This window comes from Siphateles boraxobius, unplaced genomic scaffold, assembly GCF_051911475.1.
Source record: "Siphateles boraxobius isolate OS27281-9 unplaced genomic scaffold, OSU_SipBor_1 61, whole genome shotgun sequence".
Taxonomy (NCBI): domain Eukaryota; kingdom Metazoa; phylum Chordata; class Actinopteri; order Cypriniformes; family Leuciscidae; genus Siphateles; species Siphateles boraxobius.
This window is the reverse complement of record NW_027509188.1, coordinates 4,594,176-4,617,314: the sequence shown is the minus strand read 5'-3', so window position 1 is coordinate 4,617,314 and position 23,139 is coordinate 4,594,176. Positions and strand designations below refer to the sequence as shown.

At 40.7% G+C, this 23,139-nt stretch overlaps 1 protein-coding gene across 1 annotated transcript; it reads right to left on the bottom strand.

Annotated features, from left to right (window-relative positions):
* Positions 1–2,454: 2,454 nt before the first annotated feature.
* On the bottom strand, positions 2,455–22,367 carry LOC143718636 (membrane-spanning 4-domains subfamily A member 4A-like). The gene is made up of 8 exons (XM_077209664.1): positions 22,225–22,367; positions 18,899–19,109; positions 18,463–18,573; positions 18,297–18,365; positions 10,778–10,930; positions 10,262–10,372; positions 9,025–9,105; positions 2,455–3,744 (listed from the first exon to the last, which is right to left on the bottom strand). The coding sequence occupies exons 2-8, from the start codon at positions 19,082–19,084 to the stop codon at positions 3,667–3,669; spliced, it is 789 nt and encodes a 262-aa protein (XP_077065779.1). The 5' UTR covers positions 19,085–19,109; positions 22,225–22,367; the 3' UTR covers positions 2,455–3,666.
* Between the last annotated feature and the right edge of the window lie 772 nt (positions 22,368–23,139).

Below are 23,139 nucleotides of genomic sequence, written 5' to 3'. Positions count from 1 at the left end.
AAGTATATTCATCTTAATAGTGGCCATCCTACCATGAAGAGCCAAGCAGAGTGGAGACCAACACATAGGAGATTACTCTAAATCTTATCAAGAAGAGACTGGTAGTTCCACTTAGAAATGCAAGATAGTGAAGAAAAAACTCTAATCCCAAGATAATTAAACTGGTCGCTGACTGGAATCATGGTGGGTAAGGCCTGAATCTCTGATTTAGCAGCTGAGTTAAGGGGCATAAGTACGGATTTGCTCCAGTTAATTTTATAACCGGACAGTTTACCAAATGTATCAAATAATTTTAAGCATTCTTTAACCGAATCTGTGATATTTGATAGATACAAAAGAATGTCGTCAGCATAGAGTGAAATCTTATGAGTGGTATTAACACAGCTTATGGGGACTATTGCAGACTATTGTCTAATTGCTTGGGCCAAAGGCTCTAATGATAAATTAAAAAGCAAGGCCAGTAAAAACTCTGGCTGAACAATCAAAATAGATAGTTTTGACAGCTTGCATGAAAAAAGAACCAAATCCAAAATGCTCCAAAACAGACCACAAAAAATTCCACTCAATTCTGTCGAATGCTATCTAGCTGAGGAACCAAAACAGCATTAAAATCACCCCCTAACAACACTCGCAAATACACTTAATAATTCTTGAAAAAATAAGGGATCACCCTCGTTGGGTGCATATACAGAAACAAAAGCGTATTTAGTATTATTTAGAGAACCAACAACATAGGTGATTCAGCCTTCTTTATCCCCACCAGATCGTGTAATTGAGAAAATAGTAGAGCGCCTAGACAATATCAGTACCCCTTTAGATTTATTGACGGCCGAAGAAGAGGAAATAATTTTAAAGTATCTATTTTGAAAGCGATGTATGTCAGCCGACTTCAAATGCGACTCTTGTATAAGGGCAAAAGAGACCTTTTTGCATCTTAGATAATCTAAGCATTTGGTTTGTTTGATGGGGCAATTTAACCCATTAACGTTCCATGACAATATATTTATAGCCATGAGTTAACTAACAGCAATATGCAGACTAACCAGAACAAGGCGGGAAGACCAAAGAGTATTATACATATGAATATATGCATTAAAAAAATGACCAAAGAAAAAAAAGAAATTAAACTTACGTGGGCAGACTCGGGCATGCAAAAAGAAAAACACAAACAAGAACAGTAAAAGAACGGGCAGTGAGCAATGAGTTAAAACACACTCTTCTACCTGCCCTTAACATAACAGACTTTGGATACGCGGCCAACTAGCAGTTCGGCTCGTCCATCATTTCAATGAATGATGAAATGGATGAAATCAAATCAGCTCGTCTCAGCAAGGTCCTCCATGGGAACTGCCGATTCATGCTGATTCGCCTCGGATTCTCGTGACACGACCGCCACATCTCCCTTCAGAGAAGATTTTGCGATGGGATCCCAATTGAGGATGAACTTTTCAACCTCCGCCGGTGTCTCAAAAAGTGAAATCTTCCCTCGGTGAGTAACTTTCACTACCGCGGGATAGAGCAGAAAAGACGTCATTCCCAACTGAGTTAGCTTCTTCCTCGCCAGTCCCATCGCCCTCCTCTTAGTGAGTGCTGTAGTCTGGGAAGAAAAGCAGTGGAGATCCATTATGAACAATTTGTCCAGCAGCACGGGCTCCATTTAGGATTGCATTCCGATCTTGATAGCGCAGCATCTTAAAGATGAACGTACGAGGGGTAGATTTTGCGCGCTCACCGCCGTAGATACGGTGAGCTCTTTCAATTTCCAGTACCTTGCCAGCAAGAGAGGGAATCCATTTAGGAAGATTATTCTGTATAAATCGCAAAGGTTCATCTCCTTCCACACCCTCTTTTAGTCCCACTAGACGTACATTGGACTGGCGGCTTTTGTCTTCGATTCTCGCCAACTTTTCCTGAAGGGTATCCACTGCTAACTTAACCTCCACGGTGTCTTTTTTTGCGTTACGAAGAGCTGCCTGCATCTTGTCAAAGTTATTTCTTATCAGTCGAACGTCCTCTTCCAGGACACCAAGTCTATCCGCGATCGGGGCAAATTGTTCCTTAAACAGTTCCCTGACGAAGCTAAGGTGCATCTTTAACTCGTCAGCAACAATGGCGCAAAGTTCTCCCTCAGCAGCACCGTTAGGGTCTTTAATTGCTCCTTGCTACAGTTGGTCTGCCACTCCCACCCATGATGGCATCTGTTGCCGCTTCTTGCGCTTGGCCCCGGTAATTGTTGCATGCAGCTATATTATCTATATTTATATCTTTTTACAATTGTTTTTTTTTTAAATAGGCTATTTTGTTTTAATCAAATTTTAATTATAAATATGTTTGTGTTTCCTTCAGGAGATTGATATTCACCTGCCAGATTATTGTTGTAAATAAGAATTCATTCTTAAGTGTTTTGCCTTGTTAAATAAAGGTGAAAGGGAACACACACACACAAAAAAGATATGAATAAGGCATTTTTTTAATTCTGTATACGTTATTCTTACAGTTTATACTGGTTTAATCTTCAGTGAAACTGGATAGATTGTTTTGAACAACTAATTGCTTCAGTAAATTTCTTGGCTTAAAATCATGAAATAGTACCTAGTATTTAATAGTTATTGTTTACTAAGGGTGTAACGGTACATGTATTCATCTCAAACCGTCACAATTCGGGGCAAACAGTCAGATGACAAATACAGTCAGTCACAGATGATCCACACTCCAATTCAGAAGGGGGCATGTATACGGTAATGCTACGATGTTTGCTAACCACCACAATAGGAAAAAGAGCAGAAAAAGAACAGTGAATGTGAATGTGTGAATGACCGCTTAAAAACTAAATAGTATCTTCCTGAGCTCACGGAAAAAGGAGTATACTTTGAAAGGTTTGCACTTGCAACTGTGAGCGAAACGGAGTTGACGTGGGAAATAAGTATAGGATGTTTTTTTTCTAAGTGGAGCAAATTGTAACAACAAAATATTTATTTTGCACTTTTATAACACACAATGTTTTGTAGCTGATTGTGACCAAATATCATTTGTTTTTTTATCATCCCTGCAGGAGTGCATTCTGTTTACTACCTCAGGTGGACTAAATGCTGCTAGGTGGAACAAACTGTAATTTGCACTACTGTCTGTTCAAAATCAAATAAAACTACCATTTTGGATTTGTTGCTTTTTTCGTAACACTTTAGTTTGGGGTCCAATTCTCACTACTAACTAGTTGCTTATTAGCATGCATATTACTAGGGATATTGGCTGTTTATTAGTACTTATAAAGCACATATCAGTGCCTTATTCTGCATCCCTTAAATCCTACCCGATTCCTAAATTTAACAACCTTACTAACTAATAAGCAATAATTAGTAACAAAAGTTGATAGTTAGTTAATAGTGAGAATTGGACCCTAAAACTAAAGTGTGACCATTTTCCTATTGTGCCGAAATCCTACCGAACCATGACCCCAAAATCGAGTTGAGTACCGAACCGTGACTTCTGTGTACCGCTACACCCCCTATTGTTAACACATTTGTGACTTATAAAATCTGTAATTATTATCAATGTTTTGTTTCTGTCATGTTCTCTTTTTAATGAAAGTCATTAGAGATAATGGACAGGAAATTACTGGGAAAACCCTTGAGTACCACCTCAAATCTGTCTACTCTTTTTTAATATTTATTTTTTAAAATCACTGTATTGTGGAGGATTTTCTGCAGGAAGATGATGCATGGCAGGGTTGCTGACCACAGGTATCTAAAAGAAAAAAACATTATATATGAGCTATATGATCAGCTTTCTTAATTACAGATAACTTATTTATTGATATTATTAAACAATTAATGCACCCATTACTCAGTACTTTACACAGTTCAAGATCATATATATATATATATATATATATATATATATATATACACACTCACCTAAAGGATTATTAGGAACACCATACTAATACTGTGTTTGACCCCCTTTGGCCTTCAGAACTGCCTTAATTCTACGTGGCATGATTCAACAAGGTGCTGAAAGCATTCTTTAGAAATGTTGGCCCATATTGATAGGATAGCATTTTGCAGTTGATGGAGATTTGTGGGATGCACATCCAGGGCACGAAGCTCTATTGGGTTGAGATCTGGTGACTGTGGGGGCCATTTTAGTACAGTGAACTCACTGTTATGTTTAAGAAACCAATTTGAAATTATTCAAGCTTTGTGACATGGTGCATTATCCTGCTGGAAGTAGCCATCAGAGGATGGGTACATGGTGGCCATAAAGGGATGGACATGGTCAGAAACAAAGCTCAGGTAGGCCGTGGCATTTAAACGATGCCCAATTGGCACTAAGTGGCCTAAAGTGTGCCAAGAAAACATCCCCCACACCGTTACATCACCACCACCAGCCTGCACAGTGGTAACGAGGCATGAAGGATCCATGTTCTCATTCTGTTTACGTCAAATTCTGACTCTACCATCTGAATGTCTCAACAGAAATCGAGACTCATCAGACCAGGCAACATTTTTCCAGTCTTCAACTGTCCAATATTGGTGAGCTCTTGCAAATTGTAGCCTCTTTTTCCTATTTGTAGTGGAGATGAGTGGTACCCGGTGGGGTCTTATGCTGTTGTAGCCCATCCGCCTCAAGGTTGTGCGTGTTGTGGCTTCACAAATGCTTTGCTGCATACCTCGGTTGTAACGAGTGGTTATTGTCACGCCACACACGAGAGAGACAGTAGATCCAAGTGCAGTGAGATATTTATTGGGTAATCCGTGAAACGCAATCCAGTCCAGGCAAGGGTCAAATACCATACAAGCAATCCAAACAAGAACAACGAACACAAGGAACAGGCAGGAACAAACCAAGAAGTGTGAGACATTAACAACGACTCCGTAACACATACTGACACAGACATGGAATATATACACACAGATCTAACAAGACTAACAATGAACAGCTGGGACAATGATTACAGGGAACAGCTGAGTGTAATGAACAGTGATAAGTGACAGACAGGATGCTGGGAATTGTAGTCAAAGTGAAGGACACCGTGAAAATGAGGATCTCTAATGACACCCTGGGAAACACAAACCAGACACTGTGACATAACCCCCCCTCTACGGAGTGGCTACCAGACGCTCCACGACAACAAAACACAAGGGTTCAGGAGGGAGGTGGAATTGTTGAGGATCAGGGGGAGGGATGGTGGGCCAGGTCCATGGAAGGGAACCGAAACAGGGGGTGATGGTTTAACCAGGGACCAGGGCAAAACAAAGAGTATCGGGCGGCCAGGGCGAAGCAGACAGTCCACCGGGCGGCCAGGGCGAAGCGGACGACCCATCGGGCGGCCAGGGCGAAGCAGACGACCCATCGGGCGGCCAGGGCGAAGCAGACGACCCATCGGGCGGCCAGGGCGAAGCAGACGACCCATCGGGCGGCCAGGGCGAAGCAGACGACCCATCGGGCGGCCAGGGCGGTGAAGACCCCTCGGGCGGCCAGGGCGGTGAAGATCCCTCGGGCGGCCAGGGCGGTGAAGACCCCTCGGGCGGCCAGGGCGGTGAAGATCCTTCGGGTGGCCAGGGCGGTGAAGACCAGGGCGAAGACGACCACTCAGGCGACCACGGCTCAGGAAAAGGAACAGACACCGACTCAGGAACAGACACTGGCTCCGGCTCAGGAACAGACACTGGCTCCGGCTCAGGAACAGACACTGGCTCCGGCTCTGGAACAGTAGACACCGGCTCTGGAACAGACGGCACCGGCTCTGGAACAGACGGCACCGGCTCCGGCTCTAGAACAGCCACTGGCTCCAGCTCTGGAACAGACACTGGCACTGGCTCAGGAACAGACACCGGCTCAGGAACAGACACCGGCTCAGGAACAGACACCAAAACTGAAACAGCCACAAGAACAGACACAAACACAGAAACAAACACTAGTTCAGGAACAGGCGCTGGCTCCGGCTCAGGTACAGCAGACACAGGCTCCGGCTCTGGAACAGGCACTGGCTCCGGCTCTGGAACAGCAGACACTTGACTCGGGACCACTGGACTCGGGACCACCGGCACTGGGACCACCGGTACTGGGACCACCGGACTCGGGACCACCGGAACAGGGACCACCGGAACAACGGCGGGCTGCACTGGGACGCCCTCCAAAATGACCGCATGCTGTATGGGACGGCCAGGGACGGCCTCTGAAATAACCACATGCTGCACAGGGACGGCCTCCAAAACGACCGCACGCTGCACAGGGACGGCCTCTGAAATGACCGCATGCTGCACAGGGACGACCACCGTTGGGGAGATAAGAGGCCCTTCTCCTCGGTCCTTGATGGCGAGGTGCAGCCTCAGTACTAGACGGGACCAGCGGCGAGGACTTTGGACTGGACAGGACCAGTGCTGAGGACCTTGGGCTGGACGAAACCAGTGGCGAGGGCTTTATGAAGGACGGGACTAGCGGCGAAGATCTTGTGCTGGGCGGAACCAGCGGCGAGGATCTTGTGTTGGACGGGACCAGTGGTGAGGACCTTGTGCTAGATGAGCCTCGCGATGATGACTTTGTGCGGGGTGGAACCAGCGGCGAGGATCTTGTACTGGACCAGTCCGGCGGCTCCGGATCAGAAGAATGGCAAGGCGGAGGACGGTGTCGTGGAATTTGTCGACCACCTCCTCCCCTGCAACCTCCCCGAATTCCGGAGAACTTCACCAGATGAGTCACCAGAAACGACTCACCATCTCTGATGGACGAGTTCGCTGAAGCCTTAGCCGCCGCTGCTTCCTCAGTCTGCTGGGCCCATAAGCCAAAACAATGAAAAATGTTTAGTCGAGGCGCTTCCTCCCCGACCTGCGAACCTCCTCTCTGTGGTCCCTTTCCTTCCCCATACACAGGAGAATGGTTATGGAATTCCGAACTGCTGGATCTATTCATCGGGACGGAGTCGTTCTGTCACGCCACACATGAGAGAGACAGTAGATCCAAGTGCAGTGAGATATTTATTGGGTAATCTGTGAAACGCAATCCAGTCCAGGCAAGGGTCAAATACCATACAAGCAATCCAAACAAGAACAACGAACACAAGGAACAGTCAGGAACAAACCAAGAAGTGTGAGACATTAACAACGACTCCGTAACACATACTGACCCAGACATGGAATATATACACACAGATCTAACAAGACTAACAATGAACAGCTGGGACAATGATTACAGGGAACAGCTGAGTGTAATGAACAGTGATAAGTGACAGACAGGATGCTGGGAATTGTAGTCAAAGTTAAGGACACCGTGAAAACGAGGATCTCTAGTGACACCCGGGGAAACACAAACCAGACACTGTGACAGTTATTTCAGTCAAAGTTGCTCTTCTATCAGCTTGAATCAGTCGGCCCATTCTCCTCTGACCTCTAGCATCAACAAGGCATTTTCGCCCACAGGACTGCCGCATACTGGATGTTTTTCCCTTTTCACACTATTCCTTGTAAACCCTAGAAATGGTTGTGCGTGAAAATCCCAGTAACTGAGCAGATTCTGAAATACTCAGACCGGCCCGTCTGGCACCAACAACCATGCCACGCTCAAAATTGCTTAAATCACCTTTCTTTCTTATTCTGACATTCAGTTTGGAGTTCAGGAGATTGTCTTGACCAGGACCACACCCCTTAATGCATTGAAGCAATTGCCATGTGATTGGTTGATTAGATAATTGCATTAATGAGAAATTGAACAGGTGTTCCTAATAATCCTTTAGGTGAGAGTATATATATATATATATATATATATATATATAAATATATATATTAGGGGTGGCACGATCCGCCTTTTTTGCCTCCGATACCGATTCCGATACCTGGGACTCAGTATTGGCCGATACCGATCCGAACCAAGGCTAAAATAATAATTAAAAAAACAGTGCCAAATTACCTAATAAACTGTATCTGTGTGCCTCACTTTGGGGAAGAGACTGTGATTATTCTTTTGTTAAAGGCATCAAAGCTTGACTTAAACATTATTTTCCTTACTTTGTAAAACAATACAGACAAAATATATACTATATAATTAAAAGACAATTATTTTTAAATTTTAAGCGCAACTTTTTAATGAAGCAGCAACATATGATAGATTGGACAGAACAACTAAAGCTATCAATAAACTGCCATTCCGCAAAAGTATTGTAATATGAAAGCCTCCAATTCAGAGCGGCACGAAACGCTTATGCGCTTCCCGTGCGCAGAATGATGCGCTCGAAGCAACATGGAGTCACGGAGCGCAGCGCCTCGCATTGAAAAATTCAAAGCACAAAAGTAAGATATACATATATTTCTTTATTTATTCATTAGTTTGAGCCTTTTAACAGTTTTAAATTTCAGTTAATGTGCGCGTGAAGAGCAATTATATCGCTCTCTACTCCCGTGTTGTGATCACTGATCAGTTGTGTTGTGATCTAACAGACACCCGGTTGAAAGTAACACGTGAAACTCCAGCACGTTAAAGTGCTTTTATGCAAACCATAGACCTTTATCTACAGATCTACAGTATAATAATAGGAACATTGACTCATCTTGGAGAGTGTTTCATCATGTTGACTGTTTTACCCGAGTGCTGTTTGACGCTGAATGGAGAATGATTGACAGCCGCAGCGGAGGGAAGCACTTAGGTGAAGATTAATTTAACGATTTAAATCTGTACCTCACATTAAACTATATGTAATGGCTTCATAAAACTTGGAATATAGTACACGGAAACATTATAGCGCTTTATAATGTTTTTGTGCCTTTTGCGTTGTATAACAATAACATTCGTAGGCTACAATATCGGATCGAATTTGGATGGTCTCGTCTGGCGATACCCGATCCGGCAAATATTTGTAGTATCGGAGCAAAAATTTGTAGTATCGGAGCAATTCCGATACTGAGTATCGGATCGGCGCACCCCTAATATATATATAGTGATACTATTTTCAATTCATTTGTTTTTGTGGAACTTTTTTTTTTTTACCGTTTTACTTGGTCTAATTAAACTGGGGTTAGAAGCTCCTCTTACCTCTGAGTTGTTAAGATCTTGGAAATGATTGTGCCCAAAACAACTGGGATGTTGAGTCAAAACTTGTGGAACAAACGACACCTTTGGAAAAATTCACACAAATTGTTGTATGTCTTCTCACTGTGAAATGCCACACATGCAATGACACTGGCAGACAGCAGAGCCGGTCCGAGCCTTTTGGGGGCCCTAAGCAGAATTTGATTTGGGGGCCCCCTCCCACTACGCGAAGTCACCTGCGCTTGACGATTATTGACACAAATGTCATGCAATAATGATACATTATAAATGAATACAGTGAGGTTATGTATTAACACAAAATAAATACTTAATAAAAAATAGATACCTCCTTAAATAAAATGGTTTTAACTTTTACTTTTTAGTCTTTTACTAACTCTTTGAAACTTCTTAAAACAAACTGTCTCAAAACATATAAAATAAATTATTTGCTAAAATAATGAGAAAAATGAGAAATCAGAAACATAATAAGAGCAAGACAATAAGTCAACAAAGACAATTATTTCTGAAAACTGTAAAAATATTATTATTTCTCAACTGTCTCAATACAGTGTAACTGTCCTACAAAATCGTTTTTATTATTATTATTGTAACAGGCTTTGTTGGATTGTACATGTCAGAATTCAACAAAGTCTGTTACTATAATATCGGTAATGATGTACTGGCGCTCATTGTATGTGTGAACGCAATCTATTTTTCCCCTCGGGGCTTGCCGTAGATAGGAATGGGTCGTGTGCACTTGGTACTGGAGTGTCGCAGGTTTTTGGAGTTAGTGATCTGATGTGTGGTATAATAAAGTGGAGAAGAGTTCAAACGGGCGCAGTTGCGCACAAATTGTCTATGCACGCGCGAGGTGTCTAGATTATACGCATGACTTAAACGCTGGCAGACACAGCAGCAGTTGTAGGCAGGTATATTGATCATGAAATCAGAATTTTCTTGTCTTGAATTATTCATTCAGTCATATTCATTCATTTATGTCATACAAATTATTATTTTTTTAAACTCGATTGGGGGGCCCCCTGCTTAGTTCGCTTATGCCTCGGGCCGGCCCTGCAGACAGTTTCAGTATTACAGGTTTATAGACATCAATGTACTTCAAATGGAGTAGAAAAAAGCAAAAGACAGATATCCTTCTGACATGTCCTAGTGAGGAACCTTATGCTTTAATTTGGATTTCTTGAAATAATTTCACAACTGAAAAACTTGACGCATCACTCACCTGTGGAGAACAGCAGGAAGCTTTACAAGCAAATCCTGACAGAGAGATGGAGATGATAAACTGAAGTAAGGCGAATATCAATAATACACCACTGATTCCCCGGAAGAGAGTCTGAGAGAGAATTCAACATTAGCACAAATAATGACAAAATAATTAATGATTAGCACTCAGAAGTTCATAATCTATCATCCTTGAGGTTCATATAGTAACACAACATATTTATAAATTAATGTATAATGCCTTCTTGCATTGTAAATGATCAGTAATAGCAAGAGATCTATAAACTACTTCTGAAATGTTGGGTGCTAACACAAAAACCTAAAATTCTCGGGACAGCAGCATGTGTCCAAATTGTAATCTTAACCATTCGATTTCATAAGAAATGATTTTAAAAAAGGTCTTTACTTGCAAAATGCCGAACTTACCCTTTAAGGCTTGACTTTTGACAACTGTACTGACCACAGTGAATTTATTGTAATTACTAAATAAATGTGAATATAAAAGTTGGTAACATACCTTATACTTGTCCTTAATACCATAACAATCATAATAATTGTCGCAGTAATTGTACATGTTCAATGGCCCTATAGTCAAATCCAATGAAATGATGATAAAGGAAATGCCTGCAGTTATAGCACTGAAAATGTTCATTCCAAGTGAACCTTTCACCTATAGGTAGAAAAAAAACATAAAATATATTGATAAATGAACTAAAACTTTAACTTGTTAGCGTAGATGGAAAGGTATATGGAGCGTGATAAAAATAAACAAACAAATAAAATATTCCCACAAGCATCAATTATCAGTTTCCAAGCACCAATGTCTCATGTGGGTGATTAAGGGATATGATTGAAATGTATCATTTAAGAAATAATGAGTTTTTTTACAACAAAGTCCAGTCAATCTTCATTAGCTATGGTTCCATCCACCTAGTATTATATGCATTTTGGGATATCACATAAAAAAAACGCCGGATGGAAATGCCAAGATGCGCATAAATTCAAAAAATGTGTATAAAAACATATGCGCTCAATTGAGTCGGATAAAAAATATATATATCTGTTAAAGAAACATGGGCATAAATTACAATGAAACTTCCTCCCCCCCAGTAAATTACAATGGAAACACATTTACTGAATAAATTCCTCGATGTGCATCAAAAAAAGTCATGTGACTTTGCAATGTAATCTGTCCCCTGTTTAGTCCAGTTTTACCATCCCATTGCAAAGCATCTGAAATGCTGTTTTGGTCGTTCTGAAACGCCTAAGCAAAGTCTGTTGTTAAAGTGGTTTGGTATAATTACCTGCCAGACCTGTCTTACACGACTGCGTTTTGTCTGCACTCTGAGTTGCTAGTAATTTATAAGATATGAATATTATTATATACAGTGGCTTCTCCTACTGCAGTTACTTCCATTTTTCTTTATATTAAGTGCCAGTTTATCAGGAAGTGACGATTTTGTTCTCTTCGGCTCACTGCACGGAAACTGTGTTTTATTTGCAAATGATTTATGTGATATTCCCATTTTACGCATTAGTCACAATTTTGAATGGAAAGATAGCTACTGACAGTTTAGGTTACAGTAAATATGGTGTCAAAAACAAATTCCTCCAATGTTAATCTAAAACAAATCCTCTGTATAATTTTTTACTGCCGTAAGATATGCGATCATAAAATATATGGGGTGTATGTGGACTTGTGTTAAACATTTAGGTAGGCCATTCAGATTTGACGTTATTAGACACTGGAATTCGCTGATTCGCTTCTAGCATATAATTTTTTTATGTAGGTGAATCATATTATAACTTTTGTTATGACATCCACCCAAAAAGATTTATATTACATTTTCAACTTTAACTGAACTGAAAATAACTGTAGGATCAGTAATGTTCAGTTATCTTATCTTCTTTTTCTTTGGCTCTCAACGAAGGCGGTCGCATTTTCTTCCCCTCCTCTCCCTTACCTCCCCTGCTTTGCTCCTCTCGTCTCATCTAGTCTACTGTCTTGTACTTTGAGAGACTCTCTCCGCACTGCTCTCCAAACTAAGAAATTATGGATTTGATCAACTGGTCTCTCAACGCAATTGACAACATCTTCTCGACGAGAAGCTTGGGTTCGGGGGAACCTGACTGCCCTGCCGGAACGTTCGCAGCTGGCTACACGATGGACGCGTGGGAGAGGTGGCGGATCGTGTGTCTGGCGGCTCTTTCCGTGGAGGACATTGAAGATATCTACCTATTCGGAACCATGATAACTTCTGCTGATTGGATTAGGCATTGCCCTGGTTTATCGAGGAATTAAGAAGTCGGCGACAGCTGTCCAAAAGCTCCACAAGGCTGCCCGTCATGATTGAAGCAGTGGGCAGGGCTGTCAGCACTCAGACTGTGACTATGAACCACTATATGGATAACATCATGGAGAAGCTCACAGCTTTTCAAAGGCAAATGCATCGTTTCGGAGACCAAAATGGACCAGGAGCTGTGTAAATCGGAATGCGGCTACTCGTCCCAAGACCAAACAATCCCAATCTTATCTGCTTTCGGCCCCCCTCATCCAGCACTGGCCTTGGCCAAGGAACAACAACAACTCCCCCGGAAGACCACTGCAGAGAGACGCCCTTGCGTTCCTTCCCCCACTGCCCACAGACACCTGCTGATTGTTGACTCTGTCTGGGACCTGATCAGGGTTGTCTCCATGGCAACTTGCTGTGTATCGCTATGACAATCCTGCGGACTTGAGGCACCTAGATTATGATGCCAGGCGTAGCGACTCTCCAGGCCTACACACACACAAACTCTTACATATATACAGATATGCAATCACCCCCCCACCCCCCATCCCTCGCCTTCAACGCTTTGTACCACCAGTCTGACAGGCGGGTCTGTGACCAGCGCCGAGAATGGCTGCAGGACCGGATGGCTGCCTGCCTGTGCTGGGTTACCTCCATCCCCCACTCCCCTCCCCTGTTGCATGTCTTGTGTGTTGTAGAGTGTACTGATTATGTGCTAATGTTGCTGAGGTGTTTTTTACTGTTCCCACACTGTACTCCTTCAGGAGCATAGTCTGGGGGTTGCCTTTTTTCTCCTCACCTCTCCTCATGTCATGCTGTATTTTTCCTCTTGAAATTTCTCACTTTTGAGACAAATAAAGGCATTATCTTATCTTATCTTATCTTCAGTTATGTCCCTCAAGGTTCAATACTGGGACCACTTATTTATTCTATTTGTGTTAATAATTTACCATTAATTCAAAATTATGGTCAGGTTCAACTTATCCTGATGATACTGTTATATATGCATCAAATTCTGATTCTATACTAATTTAACTATCTCTTCAGTATGATTTTAAAATGTTACAAGATTGGGTTTTTGCTAAAAAAAAATTGTGTTTAATAAAACTAAGTCACATTTTATGATTTTTGGTTCTAGACAGAAACTTAAATCCAAAACTTGTGTTGTATCACATAAAGACGGTACCCCTTTGCATAAAGTTGATACTATTAAATATCTTGGTGTATGGCTTGATTTTGAACTTTCTTTCAAAATCTCACATTAACCATGTTTTATGTAAAGTTAACGGTGGAATTAGTATTTTACATCAATCTCGGAATTTTTTTTCATATAGTGTTTTTAAGAAACTTTGATTATTGTGATGTGGTTTATGAAATGGTATCAAAATCAGATCTTGCCTCGCTTAATACAGCATATAATAGACTTTGTAGATTTGTTTTGGGATGTTCTTTTTTTTACGCATCACTGTCCAATGCACTCCAATGGTCAATATATATTTAAATCTATTAATTTCAACTATCTCAGTTACCTACAACAATACCTTGAACCTTTTTCTTTAAATTACGAAGTTAGGCATTCTGCCCATACTTATTTTCTGGCTCCTCATGCAAAAAACAAAACAACAACAATTACGGTCATAGGTCAAAGAGCTTTTATGTTTAAAGCCCCAAAAGACTGGAAAAATGTACCTGCATTACGTCATTCCGGTTGTTTAAACAATCTTTGTCAATTTATTTTAAGGTGGACTGTATATGCTGTCATTGAAACTGTCACTGTTGTTTATGCTGACTATGCTTACATTTATTTACACTTGTTTATACATCTATGTATATATTTTTTTCTTTTTTACAATTGTCTTCTCTGATCAGTATATTTTGTTGTGTAAGGGACTGTTCGTTTTTTATTTAAGGGGCCACCGGAGGAGTTTTGAGATTTGTTGTCAAAAAAGACTTGACCCTCCCTTAGCCAGCAATAAATTTTTCTATGACCCTCCAAAATGATTGTGAAAAAATGCATGACCCTCCCCGATAATTTATTGATTTCTGTACTGGTTTGCGCTTGGTAAAGATGTTCAGAAGCCATTGTTTGTTTACAACTATGACAAACCTCTGCGTACGTTACATTACACTCCACGTTTATGGTGGCCATTTCAGTAGATTATAATACTCACATTTTTGTGGAAACACAATAAGCAACACTTCCTGCATACTACTCATCTAACGTTTGTATTCACATGAAATATAACAACATTGAGACCATTCAACAAAGCACAGTGGGTATAACAAATTCAACACATTTGCTCAGTCATTGTATATTTTAGCATAGGTATTACCTTTAAAAGCTGCCGAAGCCTAACATTATCCAAAACTCCATTTGGAGACACGAGCGTCAATTTGGGAGTTTGCATAACGTTTACTCATTCCTTCTCATGTCGTTTGCACAATTTCAAATCACCGGGACCGAAAGGATATTTGAAGAGTTGCCTACGTATTGGCGCCAGAAATCACATTCGCGCTTTGCTGCTAGTGCCCAGTGCCGTGCCCTCTCAATAGTTTTCAAACTTTTTCTAGAGCGACCACTGATTGATTGTACGGGGGTCATGTGACACGTGGAATATTTATTTTGCATGTATTTGAAAGATTTTTCAGTGTAATTCTATTCAAAGTTAATATCATCAATAATATTCATATTAAAACGGATTTAAAAACAGTTTTAAAAAATCACTGGCAAACCTTTTTTTTTAATTCTCGCGACTCACCCGAGGGTCGCGCGCAGTGTCACCACTCGAAACCCACAGCGCGAGGCTCAGGCAATTATTTTACTCCCCATACCGTTCAAGAAAAAAGGAAATGAAGGATAAACGTGGTGTGCAGAGGGGTAGGTGCCTGAAGTGTGAAGAATGCGAGGATTACGACCTGCCAGCACAGGGCAATGCCTGCAGCTACTGTGGATGCACACCAGTACACCACCTTCAAGTCCCAGAGACCGAGTTGGGTCAGAAATTTGAAAGTTGCCAGAAATTCGACCAGGTATTTGTCTACATTTGACATGGTTTATGTTCCTAGCGTTTCTGCTGTTGGTTTGAAGCTTTAAAAGAATTTTTGCTAGGCAACGTGAAACCTTTGAGCTAGACAGCTACATTCCAGCTTCAAAAACAAAACGTATTGGTTACAAAATATATAATAAAGAAGAATGGCAGACATTTAGGCCAAAGTGGGCGAAGATAAAAATCCAAAATATTTAAAATTATATTTTATCTTTGTTATTAAAAATAAGAAAAAAGATACACAACATATAAACTGCTTAAACAACTATAAACAAACTGCTTTATTATTTTTTTCCAGCTATAGGAGATGTATAACAGTAGCATTCAAGAAAGAAATGTATGAACAATATAAAAATAAAACGCTATATACACTTCCCTGAAGTTATGTTTTTGTGCTTCCAGCTAGCGGTCCGTACTTTCGTCCTCAGAATGTTGTGATCCATTTTGAAATAAAGCGCGTTTACAAGAGCCTACTGTGATTGTTGGGGTGGGGTCAGGTGTTGTGCATTAATGGGTTGGGGGATGGTGCGATTTTTGCTGGGTCAGACCCATCTGCTAGCGATGGAGAGGGGGGGACTGAGGGAGCTACATGGAGCTACATTGAAAATATGCACCGAAAAAGCCACTTTAAAATTTAGATGTTTTCATAAATACAAAAGTTGAGTGACCCACCCCTAGACTAAAAAAAAGTTGTAGGACCCTCCCCTCACCAAAGAAAAAAACGACATGACCCTCCCCTATTTTCCTCCGGTGGCCCCTTCCATAAATACCGAAAGGTCCCTAATTATTATTTTGTATTCTGATAACTAGGTGGTGTAATATTTTCATTATTGTTTATGTTTGTTTTTTTGTAAAAAATGTTGTTGTTTGAAAATTAATTGTAATTTACTTTTTTTTATGTTCTAATGTTGTTTGGACCCCTTCGAAAATGAGATGGTACATCTCCAGGGATTAATCCTAATAACAATAAAGAAGAATTTCAGTTGTGCCACTATGGCAGAGTTTGATGTGAATTCTCAAAATGTCATGTAGTCTATTGCCTATTTTCACAGACCAGGCTTAAGTCTAGTCCCAGACTAAAATGCATGTTTGAGCCGTTTTAACTGAAAGCAACTTGCACTGACTTAGGCTGCGTTTACACTTGGGATTAACATGCTACCTGTTTCCGGATGTTGTCCACATACACATTGAAAAGACAAGTGTAAACGCGCTTCTGAGCGGAATGTTATCAGTGTAATGTAAACTCAATCCAGCCATCGTGTCTGCATTCACAGGTGGCCCTTACACAAAACCGCCACTGTGATTATTCCCCCTCCTCTCTCTGGAACTGAGAGCTCTGTGGTTTTGCGTTACAGTCGAGTGTGAAGTACATGTAGGCTACATCGCAAAAATACTGAAATGTTTTCCTTTGCACCCGAAAGTTGCAGAACCATTCATTTTCTGTAAAGAACACGCATTTCCCCACCACAGCTGGCAACGTTCTCGGACCCATACGTTTCTCTGTACCGTTTGCATTACGGCATCTATCCACATCATTAGAACTTGCAGCCTCTTCATCCTCCTCATTTTTTGCGAGATTTGTAAAACGTCCCAGGGCTGAAAACTGTAAATAAAAAAATAAAACACTTCAGGTTGACTTTGCACCAGAGCCATCCTTTTTTTTTTTTTGCGGGAATGCGAGATCCGATCTGTTATCCAGATACAGAAGTCACGTGATGTGGACAGGTGTAAACGCACCGTGTCCTGACTGGCTTATGATCCCATCTGCTTGATCAGATCACGGTAATCGCATGTTAATGCCAAGTGTAAACGCAGCGTTATATACACTGAACAAAATTATAAACGCAAAACACTTTTGTTTTTGCCCCCATTTTTCATGAGCTGAACTCAAAGATCTAAGACTTTTTCTTTGTACACAAAGGGCCTATTTCTCTCAAATATTGTTTAAAAAAATCTGTCTAAATCTGTGTTAGTGAGCACTTCTTTGCCCAGATTATACATCCACCTCACAGGTGTGGCATATCAAGATGCTGATTAGACAACATGATTATTGCACAGGTGTGCCTTAGGCTGGCCACAATAAAAGGCCACTCTAAAATGTGCCGTTTTATCACACAGCACCATGCCACAGATGTCGCAAGTTTTGAGGGAGCGTGCAATTGGCAGAAATGTCCACCAGAGCTGTTGCAGATGTGTGTCTGTGCACCTGAGTAGATGTGTACACTTGAGACCTTCCTGACGTCACGATCCTGGTGGGGTGCCTTTTGTTTTGTATGGATTTTTCTGTTGAAATGTCTCTGTTCCCATTTGTTTCTGTGTTTAATTTCTGTTTCCCTTGTTGCCTTACCTGCCTTGTTTGTTACTAGTTACCCTGATTAGTTCCTGGTTGTCCCCAGGTGTGTCTTGTTTGCCAATCACGTCTTGGTTGTTTCTCATCTATTTTGGCTTTTGCACAGAAACAAATGGGATCAAACTATTCACTTTAACATAAGAGCATACAAAACACAATGCACATCACTAGGATTGTGACACTGACAAGTTTGGGGTCTCTATGAATTACGGTCACTGATGCCCATACAATTGTTTTGGTAGAAAATTAAGGAAGATGAAATCATCTCAGAAAATTAGTATGAACACAATAGGGTTCCAGTACTTCTGGTGCTTAAACCCCTAAAAATAGCAAGTGTTGTGTACATACCAAACACAAACTTGAGGGTGAATTCAGTTTGTTTTCTGCAGCAATGCAGAGTGAGCCTGCGGTGATGTACTGAGAGCAGAGAGAAAGACAAAAATCAAGGCTTCTGTTGGAAAATGTAACTTGTGTTATAAAAGACACAACATTTAATTGTATAATTGTTTCTTACGATGATAGATCCCCAGTAAGGAATACCAAAAAAGACAAAGATGGAATCTGCATAAACTGTAGACACAATTCCCAACAGGAGAGTCAACAGACCAATCATTATCTGGACAGTCTGTGAAAGACAAGAGAGTCTTTTATAAAGTAAAACGATATTACATTTGGTGGAACGATATAAAATGTTGAAAATAAATTCATAACAGCTGTAGTTATGGACTAAAACATTCTTCTCTGTGACTGATACACTATAATTTTTTACACTGTAATTATGAACCTTGTCTTCTATTACTGTCTTTCCTATGTTACCAAGGCATTGTCACATTCTTCAATAAAAATGCTTTATTCATGTGTGCACCAATCCTTTTTAGAATTTATGTAATTTCCTTACCTCACACATATACACACAAATCAATTATTTGGGTTTATGAACAATTTCTCACCCCAAGGGATTTTGGTTGGCCTTTCAGAAATGACTTAAGTCCATGAAGAGGTGAAACTCCTGCTAGCTGTTGTCCATAAACAGCCACAGGAACATTTCTCCCAGTTCCAGCTGCTGCTGTTTGTGTTGGTGGTTGAAACTGGATGACAAGTGTCGAAGAGTTCACGGGTGTGACACTGTGCGACATTCTTCTTTCTGAATCTGAAATTGACCTGTTCAAAATCATAGTAAATTAAGACTAGATTACAAAATAGATTTTCTATAAACAAACTTTCCAGTTTATTTATTAAAATATTATATGATTGTAGTGGGACGTACTGCTGCGTCAAATTAACCTAATGCGTTCGGGCGTGAGTTCAATCATAACGATACGGGACCATATAAAAAGGGTTTCGAGTCACTGTTTAAGTGTGGGTGTCGTCTGCGTGGTGCGTCATTTTCCGGGCACCGCCCCTTCCTGGTTCCTCATCCGTTCTCGCTTGGAGCTTTGAGGATAAATCGCGGCTGTTGGCAGCTGCTACTCCCCTCTGGCGTTCCTCTTGCGCGGTCCCGCGTCTGGTGATGCGTTGAGCTTGAGGATAAATCACAACTGTCGGCAGTGTTGCCTGATGACCCGGTCATTTCATGTTGTCTTAAGATTGTTGTTGACTATAATAAAGTCTTTTGTATTTTTGTATCCACGTCTCTGGCCCTTCCTCGATTAATAACGTTCCTGTGTGTCCTTTTTGTGGGTTATTAAATTCATGAGTATAAATATTTCCCTGTTAAGCAGGGTGGCGTAGTCGTGCAAATGTAGAGGTAGTCATAGGGCCCCTATTCTTAAGCGGACCCCAGCTACATATTCATTATATTGTAAGGCAAAAAGAACCTCAAACCAGCCCATCCTCCAGACATTATATATTTTTCAGAGGTCAGGTATGCATCTTTTACTCTTTATTTCTGAGCATTTGATGTTTTGTATTGACCATCTTTAAATTGATTATATAAAAGGCATGATACATTTACCTGACTAGTAAAAACTGACTTACTTGAAATTATGAACTCTAGTCGATTACCTTGTATCCATTGTAACCCCAAATATGCGTCAGGTTAGTAACGGGCTAAAGTCCAGTTTTGAGTGGAGCTTAGGGCACACCCAACTGAGCTTTTAGAGATCCGGCTAACACCTGGCACTAATTCAAGTGTACTTAGACTGTAAAGGCTAATAAAGGAAATTTCCATTTAGGACAACAAAATGTTGCTCGACCAAGCTAAATAGGTTGAGTCTTACCTTTGTTTAATGTAATGTTACTTTAGTTAAGTGTATGTAGGATCTGATCGGTCTGTTAGCGCATTAGGTCCAACCCCCTATGGGCGGGTTTGAAAGGGTGGGAACTAGTGCTTGTAGTCTTCACAGAAATCCCCCCCTTTTACACCTCCTCCTACAATGACGTAAAATTACGATTTTTGCGTCATTGTAGGAGGAAGTGAAAAAGGTAAATAGAGGATTTCTCTCGTCTCAGGGGAAAATGAAAGTGTTGCACGACCATTCAATAGTATTACTGGATTTCTAACAATGGAAATCTTAATGCAAATGTGTGGAGTTACCCTTTAAAAACAATTTTACCATTGAGCTAATTTTTTTGTAAATTTGGAGTGCTCTCAATACATAGAACAGCGACAAAAATTGGTGTTGCCTACACCGTGTTATCCTCTTGATTTGCACCCTGTTGACTTAAATGGGACAAGTTTTAAACCTGCTTTTAGCCTCTTAACATCCTTGATGTGTCATTACAAGTGCACAGCCAAGTGAGTGATTTTATTCAGAGTGAACACGGTGAATCTGACTGCAGTAGATGTGAAAGATATGAATAACAGTGATGTTAATTCAGCCAGCTCACATACCTGTATTTACTTCCTGTTTTCGGTCGAAGTCCACAGTAGTTGATTGTCGAGTTCAACTAACAATGCTTAGTTACCAATGATCGCGCGCGTGAAATCGACAATCGAATTAACATTACTTTTATTCATATCTTTCACATTTGCAAATTCTAAAAGAGGAAAACACGGTGTAGGCAACACCGATTTGTGTCGTTGTTCTCTGTACTGACAGCACTCCAAATTTACTAAAAAAATTAAAATTTTAATGTCAATGTTAAAATTGGCCGGAGTTCTCCTTTAAACTATTTTGCTAGCCTGGGTGCCAGCCCGAACCCCACCCACAACATTTTTTGGTCGGGAAGTTTGGTCTGGACTCAATCCATTGAGGAGTAAATATGATCTGTTCAGAAATCGTCGGGCCAATCAAATTGCCGGGGCGGGCTTTATACGATGATGGACAGATGATCTGCAGTTACGTAGTAATCATCAGGTCATCAAAAAGCGCTTGGGTTGAACTGGTTTACAACAAAGATGACTGCAGCTGGAGAATTGAGATGTATAGATTTCGCTATCGCGTCTGTTGTAAAAGAAATTGACAGCTTATTCATTTTAAAAGACGAACAGGGAACTGCAATCAAGGCATTTGTCAATCGGAAAGATGTGTTTGCCGTCCTTCCTACGGGATTCGCCAAAAGTTTAATTTATCAGCTGGGTAAATTCTATCAGCCTAAGAAGATGGGACGCAATGAAAACCCTGTGGTCATTGTGGTTTCTCCTTTGGTCGCACTCATGGAGGACCAAGTAAAAGAAGCAACCGAAATGGACAACATTTAACATTTTACAAGTAACGCTCAACATTTGTCACTTAGGCTACGTTTTCACATAGCCAGGTATTTAGAGAAACGAATATTTGAGTGAAGAATTTTTTTTTTCCTGGTTCAGTTAAGGCACACCTCATAATCAAAGCCCTATGGAGCAGTATCAGACTCACATTCTGACTAGAATATGAGTATGATGAAGTCAGGCTACTATTTTTCCACACTGAATAGACCGAACGCGCAGGTATCCTTTACCTGCTCTACTGGAAACTGCTGTTGGGCCATTTGGCCGGGCCTTACAATATTTACTATTATAAATGTTGTTGAAACACTTTTGAATACAATTATGTCAATAGTAGTTATTTCCATTGGTTAAATTATTGTCAACAACTAGAATTAGACCTTAAAAAACAGACAATGCCCTATATAACAAACAGCTCATGTTTAAATTGATCCACATCATTTACATTTAAGGCATTTAGCAGATGCACTTTTCCAAAAGACACTTACAAAAGTGCCCTGCCAACCAATATAGAGGAAATTCATTTATTAATCAAATTAATAAATATATAAATAAAATGCACGCATAATGCAAAGATAGGCATTTGTATAACGGGAATCAGTGTAAGTATATAATTTGTTGTTTTACCTGAAAGAAATCTTCTGTTCGGTTGATTTACCGCACTTTGCTCTGTAGTTCAGTTCACTCTCCTGAGATGAGCCGATGTAAGTAAGATGTCATAAGAGTAACTCCTGATACTATTTCCATCAGGTTTTTCCCAGAATGAAAGGGGGAGCAGGTGGAGTTCAGGTGTTTATGAGGGATGGTAAAGCTGGCCATATTAGTCATAGTAGTGTGACAGCCTATCAGTACCCGATTCCTGTCTATTAAAAGACTGCGATTATGCTACCTGTGTATGTGTCATTGCTAGCTCCGCCCCTTGGTGCATGTGTGCTTCCATTCAAAAGTATGTTTTTAGCTGTCTGGCTAATGATGCAGTGGCGTTATGTGTATCATTAAAACCTAAATGACTTTTTTCGCTTGAAAACATATTTTTCTCTCCGTTTTGGCCTTCCGTCCACACTGAGACGGCATTTTAAATCAACGAAAATGTAGCTTTTGGAAGAGCTCTCCAAAGCGGATAAATTTAAAAACGCCGTCTTCGCGTCGTAGTGTGGACTGTGAAAACGGAGGCTTTTGAATACGATGACGCATTTTTAGTCATGTGATGATGTCCAATTCAGTCAAGATGGTGAAGGACACTGTACAGCAGTTGTTTTGGATGCTCTCCGTTTTGACAGCCTTGTTAAAGATTAATGTCAGTTTGTACATACCCATTTAAAAAACTCAGTGACTTTCCTCGACATTGCCGCAAAGTTTCAAAGAGCCGGAAAGTAAATAAACGCCTAGCGGAAATGTCTTAGGATTTATTCATGCACAGTACGGGGATGTAAGCGTTTTTGAGATGTTTCAGTGTGGATGAGCAACTTTTGGAAAAGGATTGAAAATGATAGTGTGGACGCGGAATTTTATTAGACGAAAACTCCGTTTTCAAATTTATCC